Source organism: Glandiceps talaboti, chromosome 5 (assembly GCF_964340395.1).
Source record: "Glandiceps talaboti chromosome 5, keGlaTala1.1, whole genome shotgun sequence".
NCBI lineage: Eukaryota > Metazoa > Hemichordata > Enteropneusta > Spengelidae > Glandiceps > Glandiceps talaboti.
Window position 1 is genome coordinate 4755001 of NC_135553.1, and position 26718 is coordinate 4781718.

General features: G+C 37.0%; 2 protein-coding genes across 2 annotated transcripts in view; both read right to left on the reverse strand.

Moving 5' to 3' along the window:
- Positions 1 to 5336, reverse strand: part of LOC144434902 (neuroligin-2-like) — a 16929-nt gene extending 11593 nt beyond the window's left edge. The window contains exons 1-2 of the mRNA XM_078123419.1: positions 4953 to 5336; positions 336 to 489 (exon numbers count right to left, since the gene is read on the reverse strand). Of these exons, the coding sequence (XP_077979545.1) occupies positions 336 to 489; positions 4953 to 5336 (538 nt within the window). The remainder of the gene's footprint in view (positions 1 to 335; positions 490 to 4952) is intronic.
- A 1263-nt stretch (positions 5337 to 6599) lies between these two features.
- LOC144434903 (neuroligin-2-like) lies at positions 6600 to 22106 on the reverse strand. Its single transcript, XM_078123420.1, has 9 exons — positions 21717 to 22106; positions 15156 to 15309; positions 12366 to 12551; positions 11245 to 11441; positions 10798 to 10948; positions 9807 to 10015; positions 9256 to 9385; positions 7463 to 7598; positions 6600 to 6810 (listed from the first exon to the last, which is right to left on the reverse strand). Exons 1-9 carry the CDS (start codon positions 22104 to 22106, stop codon positions 6600 to 6602), a joined length of 1764 nt encoding a protein of 587 aa, XP_077979546.1.
- Between the last annotated feature and the right edge of the window lie 4612 nt (positions 22107 to 26718).

Below are 26718 nucleotides of genomic sequence, written 5' to 3' on the forward strand. Positions count from 1 at the left end.
AACTATGTATACCTGGGAGTGCATTGGCTTGTCCCCACTTTATTTTCTGATTCAAACATTTAGTTACATAAACGTAACGAAATCATAGGAACAATACGTTACAAATGGAATGAGGGTGGGTGGGTGAATGGTTAACGTTGAGTTATAGGGATAATTGAAAGTATTGATTGATTGATTGATTGATTGATTGATTGATTGATTGATTGATTGATTGATTGATTGATTGATTGATTGATTGATTGATTGATTGATTGATTGATTGATTAAAAGAATATCGAAATGATTGGATTTTTGGTGAAGTATGTGTGTCACTGTTAAAGTTTGGGGTCACTAACCTAAAGCATTCAGACGGTAGTTGAACGTCACTACAATCACTTCTTTCTTAGAAGCAAGGATCGTTCCATCGTAAAAATTCTGTGTAGTTCCGGAGATATAAGAACCACCTTGTATAAACACCATAACCGGGTATTTTGACTGGGTTGACGATGTCTGCAGAGAGTAGGGTTGGAATAGAAAAAGTTCACCTTGTTGAAACAATCAGTAACGATAACATACTTTTACCAACACACACAATAATAATACATGTGTACTAAGCCTTATATACCTACATATTATGCGCATGCATGCGTGCGTGCGTGAATGCGTGTTCGCCGCGTACGTGATAGTTCATAAACAGGGTGTTCCTTATTTACTTCATAGATCAGGTTGAATTGCGTTGAGTGATAGTGGTCTGTATAATGACAGTAGAGGGGACGACGAGAGAATTAGGATCACTATGACAAAATGTTGAGAGTATTGACTCTACTAACGACTAGTCCGATTATGTTGTTTGGATCTTGGAATAATGTTTGGATGAATACTGGCAGTCTATGTAAATGAGATACAATTCTGGTTCAGTCACGAAATGCGTAATGTGAAACCTATAGCTGTAAATGTATTTATCCGTCCGTCCGTCCGTCCGTCCTTTCATTCCATTCATCCATCCATACATTCATCCATCCAGCCAATCATCCATGTATCCATCCTTCTACCAACCAACCAACCAACCAACCAACCAACCAACCAACCAACCAACCAACCAACCAATCCACCCATGCACATGTGTGCGCGCGCACACACACATATACATATATTCATATCTACACACAGTACACACACACGCACGCACGTATACACATACATACATACATACATACATACATGCATACATACATACATGCATACATGCATGCATGCATGCATGCATACATCCATGCATACATCCATGCACACATGCATGCATACATGCATGCACGCACGCACGCACGCACGCACGCACGCACGCACACACACACACACACACATATACTTACGTACGTACGTACGTACGTACGTACGTACGTACATACATACATACATACATACATACATACATACATACATACATACATACATACATTCATACATTCATACAATTTAAATTCTGGCATACTAGATTCCAGTATAACGAAAATCAACAGTCGAGGAATGAAGTAGGTTCATGAATTATTCAGGTTTTACTCATTAGAAAAGTAAATTTTGAGGACACAGATCTGAATATTGGTTTATCTGTTCATAGAATTGGAAATCCCTTGTATGGATTAGGTACCTTAGATACACATGCATGTCATGCTGTGTATACAAATATCAAATCCCTTTAGGACTGTGTGATGCTGAGCACACTACGTGCATACCAACAGATGTGTGTTGATTTGACTATTTTCATAATACAAAACATTTAGTATATGAATATCACATCGCATGCCAAGGTGTCTTTCTTCCGTCTTTATATCATCCTTGCAACTTAGCTACTCATAAATGATTAGCCGAGACTTGAAAGATGGTTACCAAGTACATTTACGTACAACACAAAGTAGTTATAGCTTTTCTCTGATCATTCGTTCTCATCTGATTACAGCAAATTTATAACCCCATAAGCTGTTGTTTGCCCTTTTTTTTTATCTTCGCTGTTTTCGTCGTTTATAGAATGGCAACGTCTTTGAGTAATCTTGTTTTTCAATCAAATGCATCTGAGCAGGCTGTAAATGGATATAGCGGTAACAGATTGGTATTATAAGAAAACATATAACCATTGTCAATATCAGATTGTTGTAATCACATTTTATTGTGGACATTCGAACATTTTATTGCATTTTTTTAAAATCGTCACTGTTCGTGTTCATTTCGCCGTGTTTGCAAAAGAAATGTATTCCATGTCGATTGTATACCTGTATGTTAACTTTGTTCCTGTGAGATAATAATCAAAATAATCTAAAACAAGCTATACATTGTAAATGTACATTGTAATGAGTCTAGTTGCCATACAATGACAGTAGTATAAGCAAATATAAATTGGGAGGGGGCAGCTCTATGTTATAAACTTAAACTTTAACTTGAGCTGGGTTGTTTGAATTTTGCATGCGTTTACTGTTTGTAGCACAGATCTGATCGAATCAACACTTATTAATTGATCACAGTTTATTGCTTACACTAATTGGACAGATATTACGTATCTACGTTTTTATTGATGGAATATTAATGATGATTCTTTGCTGAATGTGTTTTTTATCAAACAGGTTTGATCATTGAAACTGAACGTAATTATGATTTCCACTGCTTTGTCACCCTGTGTTAGCCTTCAAACATTACAGGATATTAATCTTGATCTAAACAATTAGCTGGATATTTGTTTACTCGAACAAAATTTAGACCTCAGAGAATATCTGGTTATAAAAGCTGTTGCTAGTAGGGACACGAGTTTTGATCAATTGTAGTTCTAATTAAATTTAATAAAGCCACTTAGTGGTTGATACAAAAAACGTCTCTTACATCCTTCATTTTTGTAACAAATCATGCGTTATATTGCCAGGTTTTTGAAATATGTGAATCGGATTTTAAGATAAGACTGACGAGGCATAGCTGCTCAACTCGAGACGTTGAGGGCGATAAGTACACTTAAAGGTGTGGCTGGTTTTAACTGAGCTGCGTTTCTTTACTATACTAAAGAGAGAATCTCTTGAAACAATGACCACACAATGCTGAAGCCAGCTGTGAGAGCAAGAAGTTCCTAGCATTGTTTATTGCCTCGCCCTGTTGTACAACAGGGCTCTTCTCAGCCAGATTTGCCAATTTGTATAATACAAATTATATTTTTAGAGAGGTCGCGCGATGTAGGGTGGGTGAAAATGATTTTTTCTGGGTCCCCTACGCATAAAGGAATGCAGTTATGAAACGTGCATCGCTTTTGTTCCATGTTAAGGTGGTTATTTTAGGCATGTGAACTAATAATCATATGAGATAAAGAAATTGGCTTTGAAGACTTTGAAATTGATAAAATGAACATCACAATCATATCTCACAAGCAGCACATGCGATATTACATTATGTGTGGCAGAAGATGTTTGAAATTTAATAAAATGTTGTCTCAGGTTTCACACACACACACACACACACACACACACACACACACACACATTGACCCTGTCTGTCTGTCTGTCTGTCTGTCTGTCTGTCTGTCTGTCTGTCTGTCTGTCTGTCTGTCTGTCTGCCTGCCTGCTTGTCTGTCTGTCTGTCTGTATATATATATATATATTTTTTTTATTATTTTTTTTTGTGCTGGGAATTCATCCCAGCGATTCCTCCCAGTCTATATATATATATATATATATATATATATATATATATATATATATATATATATATATATATATATATATATCCTCTCTCTCAGACGCTCGTACACCAACTTCCCGTCCGCGAGTTGGTATGAGCTCAAATCTTCTTCTATAAATAAATTCTATCTCTTGAAATGATAATGCAATCTGCCAAGTCATCACCACCTGTCATTGAATTACCCTGTGCACAAAGTCCATTGGGAGTGTCAGCGAGTCAGATTCAGTTTCTCCGCTGCTATTGTTAGTATCAGTCACCATAGATACAACACTTTGGGTAGTAAATGTCTCAATTTAACACCACCTCATTCAATCCACGGCTCTAGTGTAAAAGCTAACTTAAGTCTACTTTTATTCGATCCGAGCAGACGACAGAATTTTAACAGTTAAAACATGAACATATAGTATTAGTAACGTGGGGAAGAGATAACGATAGGTTGTACATAAATTACGTTGGATCGGCAGATGAAAACACTTGACAAATCTTTCTAATTTTTCCGAAGCTGATCCGCCATTCCAGCATGTTTATTGAAATACGTAAAAAGAACACATATTACAACATGTATGTCACCAGTTGACGAGATAACGGTTGGTGTATCACGCCACTACGATCGTTGTTGAATAGATATAACTGTGGTGAGAAAATCGTTTTATCAGTGTTGGGTATTTAAGACTGGCTTTGAATATGCCGAGATAAGTCTTCTACTAGCAAACACAACACACTCAAACAGGGTGCAACATACACAAATACACATATGGCTTGACGGAAGAACTTTTTAGGGATCGAAAAAAATTAAAGACTGAAGGGAGAATAGAAGGGGCACGAAGAAAACTTCAGGGTGCAAAGGCTGGGGGAAGGGGGGGGGGGCTTGACAATTCTTATGGTCTGAAAGGGGAGGGGCATGAACTATTGTGCTCGTGATTGCATCTTAAAGATGGCATTCAGTTTAGATGTCGCTAGGTTGGTCTTACACAATGTAGACCCGGCAAAACATAATTAGATTAGTATCTACAGTAAATACTGAATACTGGAGAATCTGATTCAAGTTTTTGCTGCACACGTACAAGGTTGATATGTGTTAATTATTAATGTTACTGTCTGGTTTGGTTGTAGTCAACAACTACTATTAGATTTCATTGTATTTGTTATGCTAAAATTAGAAATTGTCAAAAAAATCAAAACTTTCGTACTCATAAATTCGTATTCCTTGAAAAAAATAATACTATTAAAAACATACATGCATATATTGTATATATACATACCTCGGGTGTGAATATATTCAAATGTAAACAGTCTTCATTGATGACGTCAGCTAGGGTGTAATCTGGTGGTAAAAATGGTAGAATACCAGTAACATTCCATCCAACCTGTGTACATGCCGGACCAATATGTGTTGCGTCCCATTCACCATCCCAAGTGGGTGGACTCTCAGGTGCTCGAAATCTCAGGGCACCAAGGGGTGGCGCCGCATAGGGAACTTTGCCGAAACGGTTGACATTAATGTCGTCAGTTGTTTTGATCTTTACGCCACGCAATGTGCCTTGGGGAATAGAAATTACAACGTCGGAAACAACACTTTGGGAGAACGCGAAAGTAAAAACTAAAATAAGTGTGTTTAGAATTCCCCAACAAGATTTTTGGTTCATCTCTGCTCAGATAAGCTGCAAGGCTGTATAGACTAGATAAACCAAACAACTACAGTCCAGGAATGTTATATAACCAGCCTCTAGTTATCAAAATTTTGAAATCAGATTAGGTGAAGGAACTAGTCAGACTAACAGTTAGAATTTGTTATTATAAAAGGTATAATTTATGGGACATTCCTTTATAATTGTATTTGCAATGGCGACTGACAGAAGACAAGTTGTATTTGACAATTGAGCCAACTCTTGCAAGTAATGCCCAGTGAAAACCCCAACTGAAACATTTCGTAAAGTTGTATAGCCAAATGCCATTGCAATATCGGTTTATGCTCATCAGTAACACCTGTCTTGAATAATATCCTTGAATAATACTGAGATGTTCAGTTGGCAGTGCGCCCTCATAGACTTTACTTGGGGTATGCGTGCGCAGGTGTGCATGCTGAGTAGGAGGAAGCCATGATTGTTTTGTGGTGTGTATGTGTTCCATAGTACAGACAACTAAGAAGATATACTTGTCTGTGTCCATAGCAATAATTAAAGCAAGCCTGAAATATCATCTTTTCTGAGAGGATTAACTTGTGGCTGTTCATGTGGTAGCATTCGAACTCATTCCGTCGAAATGATCACAATGCACAATGTACACTGTTACAATAATAAACCACATACAATAAAAAAATTGTCATAAAATTACTATTGCATATTTTGTTAAATTCACGACAAAGTTACAAGACTTGTGTCAGATCAGACATATCATTATGCATTGTACAACCGACATTTGTAATACTTGCCGAAATTTGTAATAATTTCTGTCCGGGTTTATTACAAATGTTGGCAATTATTACAAATGTCGCTTGTACAGTGCATGTCATTTTCAGATATCTCCATTGAAAGTTAGTTCGAATATGCCTCAAAAGTTTATCCTTCACAATTTTTGCAAGTTTCTAATTAACTAGGCATGTAATTTCTTCGAGACATGATCTGCCACTTTTTAGTATGTCTTTTTAAAGATCGGGTTGATCGAGTATGGGTGAATTAAATGGCCACAATCTGGCATTCAATCATTCATTTTATGGAGACTAGTTAAAATTGCAACATCTGATGTGAACGAGTCCTTAAATAGTGACAATGTTCGTCATGAAGATTTCTGACAGAATATTGAAACACTAACGAATGGTGAAAGAAATAAGCGGTGGAATGAATTGTCATTTTAATCGAATGCCAGTAAGAACTGTTTATTCATGTACATATTGCGATGAAAACCTTTTTTCAACAGTCATCACAGTACGTGCAATCGGGATATGCTGCGGACGAGGACACCTTTTTATCATACTCGTTCCAGAAGGCAGCGCTCTTAGAGTCCAAATCGTTACTGGTAATACAAGGTAAGTCGATATGAAACAACTCAGATGTCTCCGGATCAAAGGTTTTCCATTTGTGATCTATGTTTGGTATTGTTTCACCGTCAGGGGTTGGATTACTGAAAATGTAATAAAGAATACATGCTTAAAACTATACTATCAGACTGTATATCACTGTCCATTCTTACCCTCATGGCAAAGCCTCCCAAAATTCCATTTGTCTATAATTGTCATCACGGTTTTAAATGACCGTCTCTCTCTCTCTCTCTCTCTCTCTCTCTCTCTCTCTCTCTCTCTCTCTCTCTCTCTCTCTCTCTCTCTCTCTCTCTCTCTCTCTCTCTCTCTCTCTCTCTCTCTCTCTCTCTCTCTCTCTCTTTCTCTCTCTCTCATACACACACACACACACACACTCTCTCTCTCTCTCAGCCTGTCTAGCTGTCTGTCTGACTGCCTTAATTGCCGCCTTACTGCCTAACTGACCATCTGTAAATCAATCTGTCAGTAGTTGTCTGTATGTCAGTCCGTCCGTCTGTCTCCCTATCTATCTATCTATCTATCTATCTATCTATCTATCTATCTATCTATCTATCTATCTATCTATCTATCTATCTATCTATCTATCTATCTATCTATCTATCTATGTATCTGTCTGTCTGTCTGTCTGTCTGTCTGTCTGTCTGTCTGTCTGTCTGTCTGTCTGTCTGTCTGTCTGTACATGTATCACTGCACTACACAGTCAATACACACAGCACTGAAGAAGTAGTTATTTACCCATATTTGGCAAAATTAGTCCAAAGTGACATCACTGTATCACTCATCGATCTATCAAGGTCAGTCCAGTCACGTCGACGGTCATTTTCGTACGGTGCACCGAATAGATAAAACAGTTCTTCACCGTGTACAACACCTGAACATGAACAGGAAGATGTAGACGTTGTAATGATTACAATAAAATCAATCACACAGCTGAAATAAATCAATAACACTCACCGATTATCGAACTACAGAAAAAAATGATTTGCACACATTTTTAGGAATCCACTACTAAAATATTGAACCATCGAACAGACTATTATCGAAATAATTATCGGCCTAAATTCATAACTAGACCACCTTTCTGAACTGATACCTATCGTTTCATTCCATTCAATCACCTATTAGTTAGTATTTCAGTCATTGATCCATAATCTACCACTGTGACACCTCTTTACTTTGTCAATTGACAGTTATTGCAATAGTATCTGATAAGAAATTCTCTCTCTACTTAATACACTCCTTGTTTCATTCAATGTCTATCAAGTCATCACTTTTATTTATCTATTACAAACACGATGAAGGTTTTAGAGAATAAATTACAGAGTACGATATGTTTTTACGTCATCTTCCACAATGAGTGCTGGTTTTGTTACGATCACGTGACTGACGACAACCTGTAGACACTGCTAGTGTACGTGGCTGCATCAAATATATTGTGACGAGAGAAATAAATACTGCCATATCCAGTCATATTAGACAAGAAAAACATGTATAATTTAATGTGTGTGTGTGTATGTGTGTGTGTGTGTGTGTGTGTGTGTGTGTGTGTGTGTGTGTGTGTGTGTACTATAGCTGTTTGTGTTTCGTTTGTGTAAATAATCGCAAAAGTTTCCTCGAGAAAGTTAATAACACTGTGTCGCCCAATTGACTTAAGCTTATAGACCACCTCGTTTCCGCTGAATCGATGGGGTATACCAAATAAACAAAGTATGGCATATCTGACCTTGTATAACAACATAATGCATCAATGACAAATAGTCTCGTTATAGAACGATAATACGATAATACGAGTATAGAAAGGCCAAATACTATATCTCTTGACACGACATGACGTAGAGTCAAAGATAGCATGATAGTCAAAATGATGTCGTTAATGACACAACAGGACAACATCACATGACACTCAAAACAAATAAAACACCATACAATTTTTACTGCATAACGTATAGTCAAGACACCTATTACACCATTGTAAGGTTATCCATGTCTTAGTCATCTAAGTTCGTATTCAACAAACGGAACTGTATAATATTCAGGTCTCTGATTCAGATGACTCTATGAAAGAACCTGCCTCAGAGTGTCTGATGAGCAGTAACTTATTTCCACAGTCGGCCGTAGTCTTTTTGAAAACCACAGTCACCCGCTAATTATAAAGTGTAACCTTTTTTTTCTTCAGTACCATCGACTTTAATACTGTTAGATTAATACAATTGCGAGTCATTCAATTTAACATATTTGATATATAGTTAACTTTCATTATGATCGATGTTCATGTTACAAACACAATAACAAGAAATATGAACTTGGTCACAGATAATATAAAGTGTACTTATATTCTCGAATATTTTTGAAAATAACTTATGTTCCTGCATAGAAGGCTGGAACGTCTGTAGTTCCTGCGAAAGCGAACTTCACAAATTTAGTCGTAACACAAACCTTTACCGCGCAAAGAACGTTATACGGGGAGCGTTTTCCGAAACAATCTGTGATGATCTCTAGCGCTAAGTGATAATTTAAACTGTACAAACCTGTCCAAATTGGCAGTGGACTATTCGCTGATCTATAATCAAAGCGATAGAAATATGTTGGCACGGAATCTTCGGCAGTCAGTCTGGTTTGAAGATATACTCCAGCCATATAACCACGATCCACAGACAGCTAATGGAAATTCAAAAGAATGACTTATAATGAGAGTCTTAGAGAAAATTTTAACTTTTTGAATGAAAAACTACGCACCACTATGTAGAGCGGTATAAATAACACAGTGTATCAAGTAAGGTACACAGGAAACACTGTAGCGGCTCCTGTGTATCTTACTTGATATATATATATATCCGTCATTATGACTCGATTCGATGATTTGATAGAACATTCAACTCAAGACTGTGCAAAGTGAATTACAATATTATGAAGAAGTTATCTAGTACAATTTTAAAAACCTTTTCCATCATATTCATATTTGCCAAATAGGTTGATGAAACTTCAAATGATAGTTTTTACCCCATAGGATAATTAATTTAGGTTTCATAAGCTCAAAGAATTTCATTACTTTGTTGGACACATTTGCGAATGTACTTACTTTCACGTAGCTATCTCTCAGCTCAATTCTATCATCCGGATTCTTCCATGGTGTGTAACGAAAGTTTATCGAATTAAAAATGTCATTATAAGCTACAGTATCATCACCAGCTCCATTCTCATTGTAAACTCTCAAGTTGACAACCCTGTTTGTTATCAAACCTTCGAACCTTTCCCTCGAAATACCGTTATTGACCCCTGGAATAAACACTGCAATAACATAAAGTGTAAAGTGTGAACAACACAAATGAAGATTAAATTATTTTGTCTGTTGTCGAAATGTTTACATTGCAAATGTTTTTGAACGCATTTTTGTGACTAGTGTTGCTTATTTCAAGGACGATGCCAGTTTTGCAGTTTTAATTTCGTATCTTCTATTTTTGTACAAGAATAGTAGCAATTCATTATCATTCAATCATCCATCCATATGTATTTATAGGAATTGTAATAACGGAATGAGATCATGAAGATACATATGTATTTGGGTGTTACTTTTCAACTGTTTTGATGACGCTTACATGTGATCGATCTTAGTCTCACCATGCAGAGTCATCATTTTGGAACAGTGTAGACAGGACAAGTACATGTAACTGTGCGAGATCGAGTGAAGTTTGAATTCCTGAATATTGAGTAAGAAGAAGTAATGAAATCCTTGTGTTGGAGATTATGCTGTATGTAAACGTATTATAGTTTAAGATAAAGTGGTCATGTGGATGAAAAATGGTCATTTATTGTGAAGCCATTTTATCATGTTTTTCTACTTCGAAAAACGATGGGAAACAACCTACTTGTGTTTTCCCAAAACATTTTACACATTTCTAAAGTGGTTTTTATTTCAACGATTGAATTACAAATACGATTTGCAATTGGACTGTGTTTTTCATGGGTTTTTCAAGTAGAACAATGCAGTAAAGTGGCCTTATTCATTAAAATAAAATACCATTTTAAATCCATATGGCTACATTACATATAGTACTCAAGAATGTACGAACACAGTGTGAATCCGTTCTCATGCCTTGTATATCCACTTAGCCATGGTACTTTGTTGTAGTCCCCATTGACCATCAATGTGTAAGGATCGTCTGGCATGAAACCACCAGGTCCATCCACTATTGGACAAAATGGAACCGTATCGCCATCTAACTATGAAGAGAAAATGAACGTTGTGTATCATCAATCGAGAAACAGACTCGTCATTTCCATGACTACAAAAACAAAAGAAAGAAAGACTGTAGTGAAAAGAATGAAAGAAACGACCTTTATGCGTGTAAATGACTGTAAAGATGTAATATTCTATAAATTCGTACCCGTAATATCATTAGCAGTGAATCATACACAGAATAAGTTACTCATCCTGCAGCAACCCATTTCCATGACTCAACGGAATGAATGAATGCAGAACTGAAGGAAATGTCTGGTACTTTTGAATGTTCACTTACAAAACTAGAAGAGGCAGTTGCAATTTCATAGGCGTTTCTTGTCCTGAGGCATTCCACCAATTGATCAGAAGGTTCCGTCGGACAATCCATCATCTCGGCCAACCTCTTGGTATTCTTAACAATGTCATATGGGGGAAGTTTAAAACCGAAAGGTACAAATGCACTTCCACTTTGTGCTATTGCCCGATGAAATAGACCTACAATCAAATGGAGAGTATCAGTGTAGAGTGAAAGACGGACACCCAGCCAGTCAACGACAGACAGACAGACAGACAGACAGACAGACAGACAGACAGACAGACAGACAGACAGACAGACAGACAGACAGACAGAGACGGACCGACGGACGGACAGGTGGGCTGGCAGGCAGGCAGACTTACAAACGGACAGACAAGTTTGCTTTGAATCATATCCACCTGTAAATTGTATAATTATGCAGGTATCAAATCTCGAACTATTTTCAATCACAAGAATCACATTCTTTTAAAGATAATTATCAACTGCCAACTTAATGTTGTTTGACAATGTATACAGCTACATGTAATACCAAATAATCAAGAACAAGGTGTGTCGCTTTGTTCATATTATTCAAGCCAAGACTGTGTGTGACTTTAAAATTAGACTTGACCAGCATAAGAACAAAAAGAGGGATTATCTAAGCCTTTGAGGCTTCCTTCCCTGTTGTGCATGGAGCCTTCCATGGTGATCATAGTAAAGCAATGTCATAATGATGGCAGTGGTAGTGGTGGTTTATGATAATGGTATCCGGTGGTGGTGGTGATTACGATGGTTGTGTGATGGTCGGATACTAGTAATACTGTTGGTTGAGGGTTATGTCAGTGGCACCGATCGTAGTGCCCAGTGGTAGTGGTCACGTTGATAATGTCGGCAGCGGTTGCATAGGGAGAGGGTTGGGAGAAGATGATTGGGGGCGGTTGTGAAACATGTTTTATATGACTTACATGTTACAAATCAATGCTTAGTTTTGGAGATGTGGTACATTTTCATCGGTGATGTCATCTTCTAACTTAGATCTAATTTCAAAGTTACCTTGTATGTATGACGCATTTATTCGGTTATTCATATTCAATATTAGATAAACTTTAATAAGAATGACTTACCCTTAGCCTTAGGCGAAATGACATGTAAACCAACACTGGCGGCGCCTGCACTTTGACCAAAAATAGTAATCGAAGAGTTGTCTCCACCGAAATAATGGATATTGTCATTTACCCACTGAAGAGCTGCAACTTGGTCCAGGGTTCCGTAATTGCCTCGGGCTGCATCATCATTCGTGCTGAGAAAACCTAGGGAATACACGTGAACAGAATTATTGAAACTTGAGAAGATCACTAAATCGGAAGAAGGCACCTGGATGGGATTGTTGTCAACATTCACGACATATTCGTAACATACAAAAAATCCGCATTATTAAAAGTGTCATTACATTGTTCTTTTAAAATTGCAATGATTGACAAGTTTTGTAAAGCTTCATATTACTATTTTCTAAATTCAAAAAATAGTCTTCACGAGCTTCAGGGGTTCTTGAAATCTCCAAGAGTCAACTACGGTCACCTTCATCACAGCGCGACTTTTGTTCGGAGTCATACGAGTAATCCCTACTTACGCATTCGTCTTATGCCAACATTCGTGTATATGATGTTGTTCGGCGAAATCATCAAATATTAATACGTAATTCATACACAATGTACTGTAGTGTAACATGAGAATAGGATCAGATAACACAGTGTTTTTATTCTCAGAATTGTTTTATCTGAATAAATTTTTTATATTTTGTGTATTTTGTGATTTCTTCAGATTTTTCTGGAATTTTGGGAAAACATATTACGACTGTTACCTTTTCCCGGCAATAACGAAATATTGATTTGTGTGCAATATGTGGCATGTGAAATGACTATGAGTATGAGTTTCGAGTACGCTATATATAAACAGGAATAAAGATATATACTCTTTCGTTTAACGAAGTGCTTACAATCTAAAACATATACCTGACAGAGTACCGGTTCGAGTGGTGATGGTGGTGGTGGTGGTGGTGGTGGTGGTGGTGGTGGTGGTGGTGTGATGATGATGATGATGATGATGATGATGATGATGATGATGATGATGATGATGATGACGACGACGACGACGACGACGATGATATCCGCGATTATGATGATAACATAGAATTTTGAGCGTAACAAGTTTCATCGTCATCATTGGCCGGTGACAACGACGACTTTTATGGGCCTCTCCTATGTTAATTTTGAATTTACGTCACTGGTCTCAAGCGGCTTTCCATACGACAGTGATGGTCTTGTTTCAACATCATGGTTCAAACCAGACGGAAAGAAAGTGAAAATTGTTCGTTTGCTTTTAAATAATTGTCCATATTATACTCTAGTGTATGCAAGTTTAATAGCTAGTTCTCTACTTCACAAACAACTACTCTGTTAAAGTTTTGGCACGCATGAAACAGAGAACGTACTTTATATGCGACCTTTTTATTATGGAAACATTTCCATGTCGATGATGGAAACCCCGGGACTCCTTAACCTCCCTTGATCAATTCACATACAGGTCCAATTATCACATGACTTAGAGTAATTCTCCCAGGGTACCTACTCAGCGAGAGCTCCTTAGCATGTGTAATTTAGCTATAGGGTGTAATTAGGGGTATAAGTAGTGACTTGTCAAGATATAACCCCAAAACGATTCAATCAGGATTTCTAGCTTGCTTTGTAGGGATTCATATCATGTCAAAAGGTACGATTGTAATCAATTACTCATCTATTTTCCCACAATGCATCTCCACTGTGCTAAAACGTGAAGTGGATCAAATCATAGACCTTACACACATTGGTATTAATCACACTTCATGTCTTCTATTTAACAATTGGAACTGTAAAGCTAAAGTAAAACATAGTTATGTATGTATGTATGTATGTATGTATGTATGTATGTATGTATGTATGTATGTATGTATGTATGTATGTATGTATGTGCTTGTGTGTGTGTGTGTATGTATGTATGTATGTATGTATGTATGTATGTATGTATGTATGTATGTATGTGTGTGTGTGTGTGTGTGTGTGTGTGTGTGTGTGTGTGTGCGTGCGTGTGTCTATGTATATATCTACGTATCTATATGCTTTATGGTTATGCATGAGTTAAATTTGTGTATTGCTATTTGCTCGATTGTTTAAGAGAATTTCCTCTTGGTTCCATCTGGTTCGAATTATGATTTGAACAATCTACCAAACAGGGATGTTGATCACATTCACACAATCCATCTGTCCTTGATGAGATTAAGAAGTACCTGGATAGATTAACAAAATGTTGCGACATATGTGTGAGATGAATTTATACAAGTGTAGGGATGCAGAGTTTATTGACCTGATACCAAGTAGCTTCATCATACCGTAGACATACAGTGTTTCCCGCTTTTGGCAATTTGGTTGGTCTAGATGTTATCGTTGTAAGCTACTATTATATGTACTAAATATACAATGATCAGGAAGAGAGAGAGAGAGAGAGAGAGAGAGAGAGAGAGAGAGAGAGAGAGAGAGAGAGAGAGAGAGAGAGAGAGAGAGAGAGAGAGAGAGAGAGGAGAGCGAGTCGTTATCAAATAAATATCTTATCGAAGAGAAAAAAAACCCAATGATTCAAATACTGTCACTGTCTTTTTTTGAGTCAATATTTGTTACCAAAACGTTACAGGCATCAAATCACAAATATGAGCCGGTGAATGGTTAATGTTGAACTGCATGTATTTATATGGGGATGATTAATTTGTAGTGTGAATAAATCTACGGATCAATAGGCACATACATGGTTGTATGATTGTATACTTTGGGTGGATGTTTGAATGAAGTGTGTACATGTCACTGTTAAGGTTTGGGGTCACTAACCTAAAGCATTCAGACGGTAGTTGAATGTCACTACAATAACTTCTTTCTTAGAAGCAAGGATTGTTCCATCGTAAAAATTCTGTGTTGTCCCAGAAACGTAGGAACCACCTTGTATGAATACCATAACTGGGAACTTGTCTTGTGTCGATGATGTCTGCAGAGAAACGGGTTGAAACAATCTTAAACTGTTTTACTTTTATTTGAAATTAGTACATGGCATAGAACACTGCATAACGGAAAAAACATCGTGTTGTTTTACGTAACTCTTTGCAAAGGGCTGTAGGTCGTCAGAAAATCTTTTGAAGCCGAACAAGAAAAAAATGTGTAAATTGTACATCTGTGTATGTTTGAGGGTGCAAAAGTTGCAGATAATTCAGTCCCTAAAAATTAGTAAAGTTTAAGTCGAATTAATACGCTAAGATAACCTTTATTGTACCGACCAGACGGTTTTTGTGAACATCGTGACATAAACTCTATGTGTGTGTGTGTGTGTGTGTGTGTGTTTGTGTGTTTGTGTGTTTGTTTGTTTGTTTGTTTGTGTGTTTGCGCGCGCGCGCGCGTGTGTGTGTGTGTGTGTGTGTGTGGTATGTATGTATGTAAAAAATATGTATGTATGTATGTATGTATGTATGTATGTATGTATGTATGTATGTATGTATGTATGTATGTATGTATGTATGTATGGGGTGGGGGATATGCGTGCTTGTCTGCGGTGAACAGAAAATAACACCATCATTTTAAACGTGCTATAAAATGTCTTAAAATGAGAAACCTCTTGTGCTTACAGTTTTGCCTCCACCATCTAATAAAGATTGTTTTCTTATAGGACACCTTACAATATATACATATACATGAGCGATATATATATATAGCCTGCATCCACCTTATTTATAGAAGTTCAGCCTTGACAGAAGAATCAAAATTTGTTTACAATGAACCCTGGGTTCAATTCAAGTCAACGCTACGACTTATTACATCTATAATAGTAATCGTATGTCAAAAGCTAGGAGCGGATTTTCAATGCTAGGTTCATGACTGTTCACGGGGGGGTTACTCATTAGAGAAGTTCATGTTGAGGACACGGTGTTGAAGATTGATTTATCTATTCATACAAATTGTAATTCCCTTGAATTACCGTCATGGAAGAGGTTTTCAGTGTGCAGTACGTACTATATGTTTCCTGCTGTGCATTTGAGTTTTAGTCCCTAAAGCTGTACCTTTTTCTGGTTCAGTACTTATGAATGACAATTGCACTGATTCTGACCTTTTCACCGATCACTTCATTGTACGTAAAATATTTACTTCGACTATCATCTCCCATGAATTCGCGCTACCAATGTAATATTTACGACTTACTACTTACGACCTATACACGTGGCATACGAGGCGAGAATCGAAGGAAGATTGTACCAAAGAACATATACGGCAAATATATTACAGATTGTATCGTCAGATCCAAGTCGTCTATTCTGATTAATATCTGTTAAATCGCCTCATTTAGTTTTTATTTGTCGCTTTTTATATCCGATTTTATCGTTGCCTGTACGAAAATACCTTGTTGGACGTGAGTGATTGCCTTGTTTCTCGAGACAATCTCAAAAACAGCATTATATATGATTCTTCCAAGGGCATAACATGGCAATATAAATCAAAAGACTGTGAATAAAATACTGAGCTACTTCCCTGGTCGTATTAGTCGGATTGCAAACATCACCTAATGTCTGATATTGAATATTAGCGTAGTTTTCGAATTTTCCTGTTACTTGTTTTTCTCTCGTGTTCAATCATGTCCAATCATGTAAATCCATTCCTATAAAATTTTCAATCTAAAGAAATAAAATCATAAGAAATATATTCACTAACATTGCAATTACTAAAATTAGTCTTGAATTTATTGGATTTGCCACCTTCTGCTAGGTTTTCGAACATTGCCGGATATTAGTCTCGATCTGGTCAATCAATAATCATTTGATATATGCCATAATTTGTTTACTCAATCCTACGAGTCAGTTCGTGGATAGCTTGGGCCTCAGGAGGTACAAAATCCGTTGCTAAGGACACGAGCCATGATCATTAATATTTTGTATGTAATCAAGCCACTTAATGGTTGACATGAAAAGTGTCTCTCGTCAATTTTTATCGCAAATCATGTGTTCTCTGCTCAAGTATTGAACTTAAACTCAAAACCTGGGAATAGAATGCATAATCTGTTGTAAAAAATTAATAATTAGTTGGCAATATCAGCATATTGTTTAATGCCTTTGAGTTATTTCCAATGCTCATCTTAAAACACTGGGGTCGTAAGTCTGAATATGTGTATCGTAAAGGTGACAGTTGTCCCTTTGAGTACGCGGCGGACGTGTACCCAAATCTATGCAGATGTTTGATTGACTATGACGTCACTAGCAGTCCTAATACCACCACAAACGATACTGGGTTCGTTGTTGTTCTGTGGTGGACATCATACAGTACTTGGTTGAAAATTGAACTTTGAAATTAATATTCAAATTAATACTTCAAGTTGATAAACATAATCTGAGTTAATTAGAAACAAAACGTATTGTGACACGATGTAAAGTTATATATGAGGAATCTTACTTTTTTATCCAAACAAAACTGTCTTCAGTTTAAGGTCACCTGTAGATTTTTATTTCGAACCTTGTTAACATGCATGTATATTAACTTGACATCATTCTTTGTGGAATGTTTAAACATTGTTTTGTACGCCTCTTTTAATACAGCTCTAGCATTATATTATATACATGTATATATATACTAAAATATACGTATGGTATAGAAAATAACCTCAGATCACATAGGCCTTACATTTGTTCGTCTTCTAATTTAAGTTAGGGGGTGGTCATGTGTGCCTTAATGTAGACGGTTAGCTGATTTTATACGTCTCTTGATTGATTGAACTCCAATATCTTTCTTAGAAACCAAAAATTAATACTTTAAATCAACGTGTATCCTATCATTCGGTAACATTCAATTGACTTTGTTGGATTAGGTAAACATTTCAACAGTTGTCAATGTCTGAAATGTACATTGCAATAATTCACCAAGAATAGGTTAAGCGCTTTCATAGGTGTCTACTTTTTGAGGTGTGTGGTGATTTATAGCTTAATTAGAAAGCTTTATTTATAACAGGATATCTGGTCTATAACCTTTAAGGGACACAAGCTGAGTTGATACGGTTTGAGGCGAAATTTGTGTTACATATTTTAAAAGGTACTCGCAGTATTCTACTTCAGATCTGGAGAATCACTTACAATTGACTGAACTCAAACCTGGTCATTAAGAGATAACTTATAAACAATCCAATGACGCCGTTTTTCCAAGTATGCAATCAACTGTTCACACAATGCCAGAAGACAATTATGATGTTATAGAATAGATGCATCAACAGTAACTCAGTGTATTAGAATAGTTTAATCAAAAGTTTCATGTAAGTATTTTCACTTGAGAGTAAAAAAGTTATAAACTCAGCTTATGTCAGAGGTTAAGACTAGAACCGTAAGTGTATTTAGGGAGCTTTCAATAATTACAAGAGGGAACTAGGAGTCACCTTTTACAAATCGGTTGAGGGGGGGGGGGGGGTCACATTTTAGAAAATGAAATTTGGGTCTCAATTTTACTGTGACTCCTTGTATTGTTTTACTTCGCATTTTTTGTGATTTTAACATCACATCACTGCCACCAGTTCTCAGTACATCCCACTGCTGTCACATTGGTTATGGTTCGGTTATTGGTTGGTTTAGGTACCGTAAAAGCAAAGCATGTCAATCAAATCACCGCTGTCTACAATAAATTGCCAGTTTTGATGTGAGGAGAGAAGTGGGTGTCACGGGAGTAAAGGGGGAACAGTTGGGTCAAATATTGAGGATGATGTTGTGGAGATGTTGACCTCGGTCCCGACGATATTGGGATTGTGCTCATCTAGTGTTTGGGATTTGACGTTCTGGCCATCAGCTCAGCCAATGAAATCAATACACAGGTATTGATTAATGTTGTGCCTTCACATAAATTCATTATGATGGTAGTAGTTTGGAACTAACCACTGCCTTTAATAAAACTTTCACCATGCTGTCAGGCGGTGGGATTAAGTCATTACCATTGATTTTGGATCCCTTTCCATGTCTGACAGCATTTATATCCATATTTACATTTTAACAAGCCTTCCGACTCGGTGATAGATAGTCACATTTTAGCGCGAATCAAATCTGGTAGAATCAAATCTGATTCATTAGGTTTATGAAGTTCGTTAGCATTTTTTTCTTTTCAACCAGCTTGTAGAATAACTCTTTACAATTCACACAGTAAATGCAGAGTTGTAGGGTAGTTGATAAATAGATAGTTGTCATTCTACTTTATGCAATTGGACAGGCGCAATATACCGTACAATACCTATATGATGACAAAACACAATACCTACAAATCCTGACTACTCCCCCACTTTTGCTGCTCACTCTCTGTCTCATGAGATAGCCAAAACTACTGACAGCTGGCCGGCTTCACTTAGACATATAGGATTACCAAAACAACCTGTACCGTCATCACCACCTGCCTGTAGATAATCTTCTATTGTTGACGTCACAGGGTCCATTGGGAGTGTGATAGAACCAGATTTAGTTCTTCAACCGCTATTTTTAGTATTAGTTGGTGCCATAAAGCTTCAAGCAGTATATGGCCCAGTAGTATATAAAGAAGGACAACGTGGTTTATTGGTGACTAAAGAATATAGGTTGCGTTATTTATGTTGAGAGTATCATAACAAAACATACATTATAGTAGTACTACAAAATATGTTGATAGTTGGTATATTGAGGAGAGGGATTGAAATACACAAAATGAAGATAAGACAACAGTCTTTCAACCCTTTTCAAAGTGACATGTCATTCCGGCAACCCAACTAAGACTATGTTGAATAAATATGGGCTACACTATCTTTCTTTCCGTTCACGGAACCCTTTCGTTCACGGTTGTATATATACATATATGTTAGCACCCCTCCAAAAAGGTTAACCTGCTGATTGGCTAACTTCGACAACTCATTGCCCAATCAGATGCCTCTTTGGGTTTACTGAATTTAAACTTGACACTGCCTATACCATGTCATTTCTGTAATGCTATAACGTCGCCTAAATAGCATCCTCCACCCATTGGCATTGGCTAATGTTTACTTCTGAAGGTGTGTCACCGTCTTCATTCCGAAGCACCTTTCAACTAGTTTGAATTTAATTTCGGGCCTGAGGGAGCCATTTTGGGGAAAATGTTAACATGGCCTATGGATGGTATAAAAGGCCCCATGAACCGTGAAACCGTGAAAGGAAAGAGTCCACGGGATTAGCCGAAATATATTAGGCCAAATAAACAAAGGTGTTTCGTTCCAGTTACCCGACCCCACCTAGTTTTTCACGCCAACCCTAATTTTTTTTTTACATTTTCGAGGAAAAAAAAGAAAATCACGAGAATTGTGAAGTCTCACAAGAAATAGTGGATGCGGAAACTGACATTAACTGAAAAAGACAATATAAAACTGCTCTTCCAATCTGTAATAGCTGTACATCTGATGAGAAGCCAATAACACAGAGATCATCATGTGGAAAACAACAGAAAAGCATAACTACCTGAACTAGACACTCACATATGAAAAAAATAATTTTAAAAAATAAAATAAAAAATCGACCTACCCCCCACCTATTTTAAAATTGAATGTAATCGGAACCACGCAATTTTTTACGCCTTACGCGAAATTCCTGAATATTGAAGATGTACCATTCCAGGAAGTGTTGTACATTTACTCAAACACTAGCGTTGCTGTTTTGTCGCATTTTGAAAATATCAAAAACTCCTTAAAACTCTCGCTCAAACCAATTAGATACTACTCTGGCAACCGAGGTCTCGGTTTACTAACTTTAAAGATAGATTTTAAACTAAAACTATTATTGCTTGATGTGGTAGAGTACACAAGTGGGTGATAGCAGTGACTGAAATATGTTGTGTCAATCAGATATGAATCACCCTGTGCTGAAGATAGTGTTAAAAATTGAAGCCCCCAAAGATGTACTCTGCAAGATCATGGAAGTCATCAAACTGTAACCCTACTGTGAGTGCAAACCAGGCAGCCATTGATTATAACTATAGCTTATATCAACATGTAACTGCTACAATCGTTTTAATTTGTGTCCATCTCATCTTATTAAACCGATACCTCGATTACCAGAGTAGTGAGGGCCTAGTATTTGTTTTGTGTTTGATTTACATAATCAGCACTCAGTAGTGGATTTGGTATGATAAAGTAGGTACGCGATTAACTTGAAATGCTAGACGTAATGACGCTTATGGTACATGTCTAAAGATTGACAATGATTGTTGTTGTTGTTGTTGTTGTTGTTGTTGTTGTTTTTTGTTATCGAAGTCCGTCACATTTTATTTAGTGTCATTGCACTTTCAATGAAAACAGCTTAATTTAACGGTATGTATAAAACATATATCTATCTGTTTTTTCTGAACTGATTTCATGTTCGTTTGAGATGACATACACATACATGTACATACCTCTGGTGTGAATATATTCAAATGCAAGCAGTCTTCGTTGATGACGTCAGCTAGGGTGTAATCTGGTGGTAAGAATGGCAGAACACCAGTAACATTCCATCCAATCTGTGTACATGCTGGACCAATTTGTGTTGCGTCCCATTCACCATCCCAAGTGGGTGGACTCTCAGGTGCTCGAAATCTCAGGGCACCAAGGGGTGGCGCCGCATAGGGAACTTTGCCGAAACGGTTGACGTTAATGTTGTCATTTGTTTTGATCTTTACACCACGCAATGTGCCTTGAGGAATAGAAATTAAAACATCTGAAACAACACTTTGGGAGAACGCGGGAGTAAAAACTAACAAAAGAGCGCTTAGAATTCCCAAACGCGATTCGTAATTTTTGTTCATCTCTGTTCAGACAAGTAGCAAGGTTACAAAGACTAGATTAATCATTTATTAAACGCAGGATACTGTATCAGTATACTAGTTATCACAATTTGAACAACAGATTAAGCCAGGGCTACTGAGCGAAGGGGCGATTATCGTGCAGGCCCAAATGACAACGTGTGGGGCATGCACATTGATGAGAAGGCTATCTGATAGTACTGCTTTAAATTATTGCAATTAACTCATAATTTTGCCTCTCAACCCCTACGCAAAACAATTATACCCAACAACTCGATGAATGAGTCATTTTTCGATTCTTCTCCGTTTCAATTCATGATCAATAACTTTTAATTTATCCCAGTGCAGTTGAGAGCAAAGTTTGGTTGATGAATATTGAAAACTACACAACTGGACTAAAGAACAGCATTTAGACAACCAAATACAGAGACATTATAGTATGCATAGGTGCTTATAAGCCGCATATTATGGATAGATTGGAAACTTGAAGGTGTGTTCTTTGAGTTGACCTGAAAACCAGAAACCTGAATCTGCATGAAATATACCAGTAATTTTAATCTCATTTTTGTCCGGTCTTGTCTGTCGTTTGTAGAGACATCACAGCACTTTCCAAATGTTTGTATTTATACGCAAAAACAATATTAAGTAAATATTAATGACCCCTACAGGGTCAATTTACTGTTTTAACCACCGAATTTCACACATGGCAAAAGATTTCCTTTACTGTAATATAGTAACGTACGTAGTATAGTAATATGCCAATAATCTTATGATTTTAAGTTTAAAAATATGATATATTTAAGTTTTAAAACTATCATTGTAAGAACTTAATATGGATATGATTCTTTCGAAGAAGTTCATATGCTTCATTATATTTATAGTAAATTTATCTGCTCCAACAGGTAGAACAAACAACTACATAATATGCTTTCATCTTTAGAATGTCTTTCACTGCTTTCCAATAAAACTCTACCTTTGGCGTAAACGTCTACTATCAACTAGATTTAAGTCAAGGCTTTTCTTTTGCATAACTATATATGACAGCGATGAACCTAAAGTTGGCTTTGTATTTTGACGACATTGCGTTAATGATGGGGCCTTAGTCTGTAAAAGTATTCCTAGAACATACAATGTCTCGTTCATTACACAGATCGAATAATCAATATGTACTGAAGATGTAAAAGTATGCACAAACGTCGCCATGCATTTGATTTTTTGTAACGTACTAAACAGGGTTAGGTCAACGTGATCGTCATACTTGGGCCCTGTCGTCACAACCCGGTGAGTAATTAGCATTGTAGACTTTGCTGGTCCAAAATGTAATAATGCATCAATAATCATTGTATTTTCGATATGCTTAGTGTGATAATGGAGTAGATAACACTGCATCTCCTTTAGGAGCACGCCTTACATACTATGATGTAACTTTAACGTTATGAGACTATAACATTGCATTTAGGCTAACTAATCAATGAATTACTCGAGGAAATGTGATTTTGGGTGCACCTGAAATTGTCAGTTTATAAAGAAATTCCACATACACTGTCTATGCTATAATTATAAATGTAATATAGATACGATACTATATACGACTTTTTTAAGTAGTATAATAAGAAGGGCGTTTATTAAAGTTGGATAATGTCGTTCGATGTTTTCAATATATTGATTCTTTGACGATCGATGCCAGCCGAATCATTATATACATTAAGCTTATATTGATTGTGCTTTGATGGCAATGGAAGTATCGACAAAGACTTCAGATGGCATAGTCAGGTGAGGTGTCAATCTTAGGCTAGATGCCCGGGTTAAATGATACACTGAAATAGGTGCACGTGAATGGGGCTCTGCCTTTCAGATACTCTACAAATTGATAATATGATGCTAAAACATGCATGTACTCGAAGTCGTGATAAGGATTGGTGGGGGACTCTTTACTGCGTTTTTGTGTCAGCGGATACGAAAAAATATATCCCTAGTTTGCAAGACTGGGAAATAACTCAATTCCAATGACTTAAAAATACTGGAATTAAAAAGGGTATTATTGGAGCGATGTCAGCCTTTATTACTGCATTTATGTTTAACCACAGACAAGTAACACACTTTCTATTCTGAAGACTAATTTTCTCTCTGTGCCCTATCATGCCATACCGTTTTATGTATTTTCAATTGATAGAAGCTGGGGAAGGTGACAATTAATAACACGGTAAAGGGCGGTAAGATGGTAAACACCTTTCTCGAAAGACCACCACGACCTGCGCTAGAATACGAGTGTGAGGAACTAATTGGTCGTGTTTTCACTAAAGCACGTATTCAGATGGAATATTCAACGTGAATTCACAATACATGTCAGTATAAACACGATTTTGTGTCGTTAAGTTTTCCTGTAGATTTAGGCTTTTACCGTGTACTGAACGCATACCAAGTTGAGTTATCTCAACAATTGCAATTGGCCAATAAGCTTGGGACTTGCAATAGTCGCAGGGTGTCTTGTCAGGTTAAAAATAATCGGGCGACAATTGCGAGCTGCCATGGCAGCACATAGCGACTAAGAACATATATTTGAAGAAAAAAAATTACATTTTGTTAATTTTATCAATTTATCCGACAACACCATACATGGATATACAATATGTTGTGATCCAATCAATGATGACACCATTCATAATATTTCTATGTTTTTTTTTTCACATATGACAAATAATTAGGAGCAGATAGCTTATTCAACAAGACAGGTATTTGAAAGTAGTAGAGAGAGCAGACTTAGAATTATCAACTCATTTCTCTACTTAATGGAGCCATGGATTTTGTTTGAGTCAGATACATTTCTGCACAATTATTTGGCAGGATTGTCAGAATAGTTGACTTCGATATCGCGTCACGTGACGCTTAGGATTGTTTGTTTGTTTGTTTGTTTGTTTGTTTGTTTGATTGATGGGGACTGCGAGTTCTGTCACCTCTACCACAGACAAGTTACTTGTCTGTGCCGCTACAGTACCGACCTATCTTGCATTAAAACGATGATATCAGAGACTTGCTGAGGCTTGGAAAAGTGTCAGACTCTCTTTTCTATCTAGCTGTCGTGATCTACTTACACGACAATTAATTGTAATTTAACCCCATTGCCACAATCCCTATATGGGAGATTAGTCTCCGATACCAATATCAAATTTGAGATATTGTTACAGTGTAGGGGGTAGAGCAACAGACACAGCGATGTGTGAGTTTACACATGTAACACCCCATCCATTTTCACACACTATTATCTCCTGGCGATAATTACCATTCAACTATCTTCTCACTTCAATCATGTTAGTACATCATGTTTATGTTTGACTCACGTGTTGACTCAGCAACGACAATGCTTGCAAGTAAACTATCACTACGTTATATATTACTAATTCTGTGGAAAATGAAACTTTTTTTGCACAATACGCCAACAGTACAACCTTGGAAGCCATCAGTCACGATTTTGTTGGCAGTTAGCCTGATCAGTTTGAAGTGTCAAGGTTGAAACCCTAGATCTGAATTCATACATTGATTAAACAAATATATGGATGACATTGAGACTAAGATGTCAAATAGAACTGTACATATCATTCCATACAAGTACACACTCCTACAACTTTCGACACCATCTTTTAAACCAAACTTCTCATCCCATCATCTTCATTTCATTAATTCTTTATTAAACTCAATACAATCACAATCAGCATCACCACCCCACCTCGCCGCCTCCACCACCACCACTGTCACCTCAAACCTAACACCACCGCCATCACTACCACCACCACCACCACCACCACCACCACCAACAACAACAACCACTGGGCAAAAAAGTTGATCTACTGAGCGTATATGTGTGCCGACGCACTCGTAGATTTAACATGTACAGAGATGTACTTGAATATACACAAACGCAGATCACATGTGTGCAGTAAATCTACGTAGCGTATATTACCATAGACGGAACATCCCAGTACGCTTAGTGTACGTTGTCGGTATATTAACGCCGACAGGAAGTGTGTCAGTGCGTATACTATCGCCGATAGAACGTAGATCTTCGTCAGACTAACGTACACGGAGTATACGTAGTACGTATATCCAGCATTGTACCGCCACGTTATAGGCCTGCTAACGTTCAAGATTTGCATAAAAGGTCAACTCCAAAGGTCAGTGTTGTGGTCAAAGGTCACAAGAATTCTAGCACGGCCGGTCCCAGCATGCACGGCACGCCCACGGGGTACCGGCCCTAGCTATAGGGTAGCTTTCTAGGGATACAGGTTGGGCCTGGTTATTGGCTTATAAACCTGCTTATTCAATAAAGATTTTTCTGTATTTTGCTGGTAACATCACCATCTTTTGGTCGTATTCACTTCTAATCTTCAAATTAACTGTAATTATGATTCTTTCAGTTCTCCATTACTTTATGATGGTGGATACTGGCAAATGCACATATACATGTATTTTGTATTCTAATACTTTGACAAAACAGATAAACCTTTGCTAGCAAGAAGGAAGCTAACAACAACAACAACAACAACAACAACAAACAAATAAACAACAACAATGTAACATTTAATCTTTACAAATATGGGAAGGGGAAATTTAATTAACA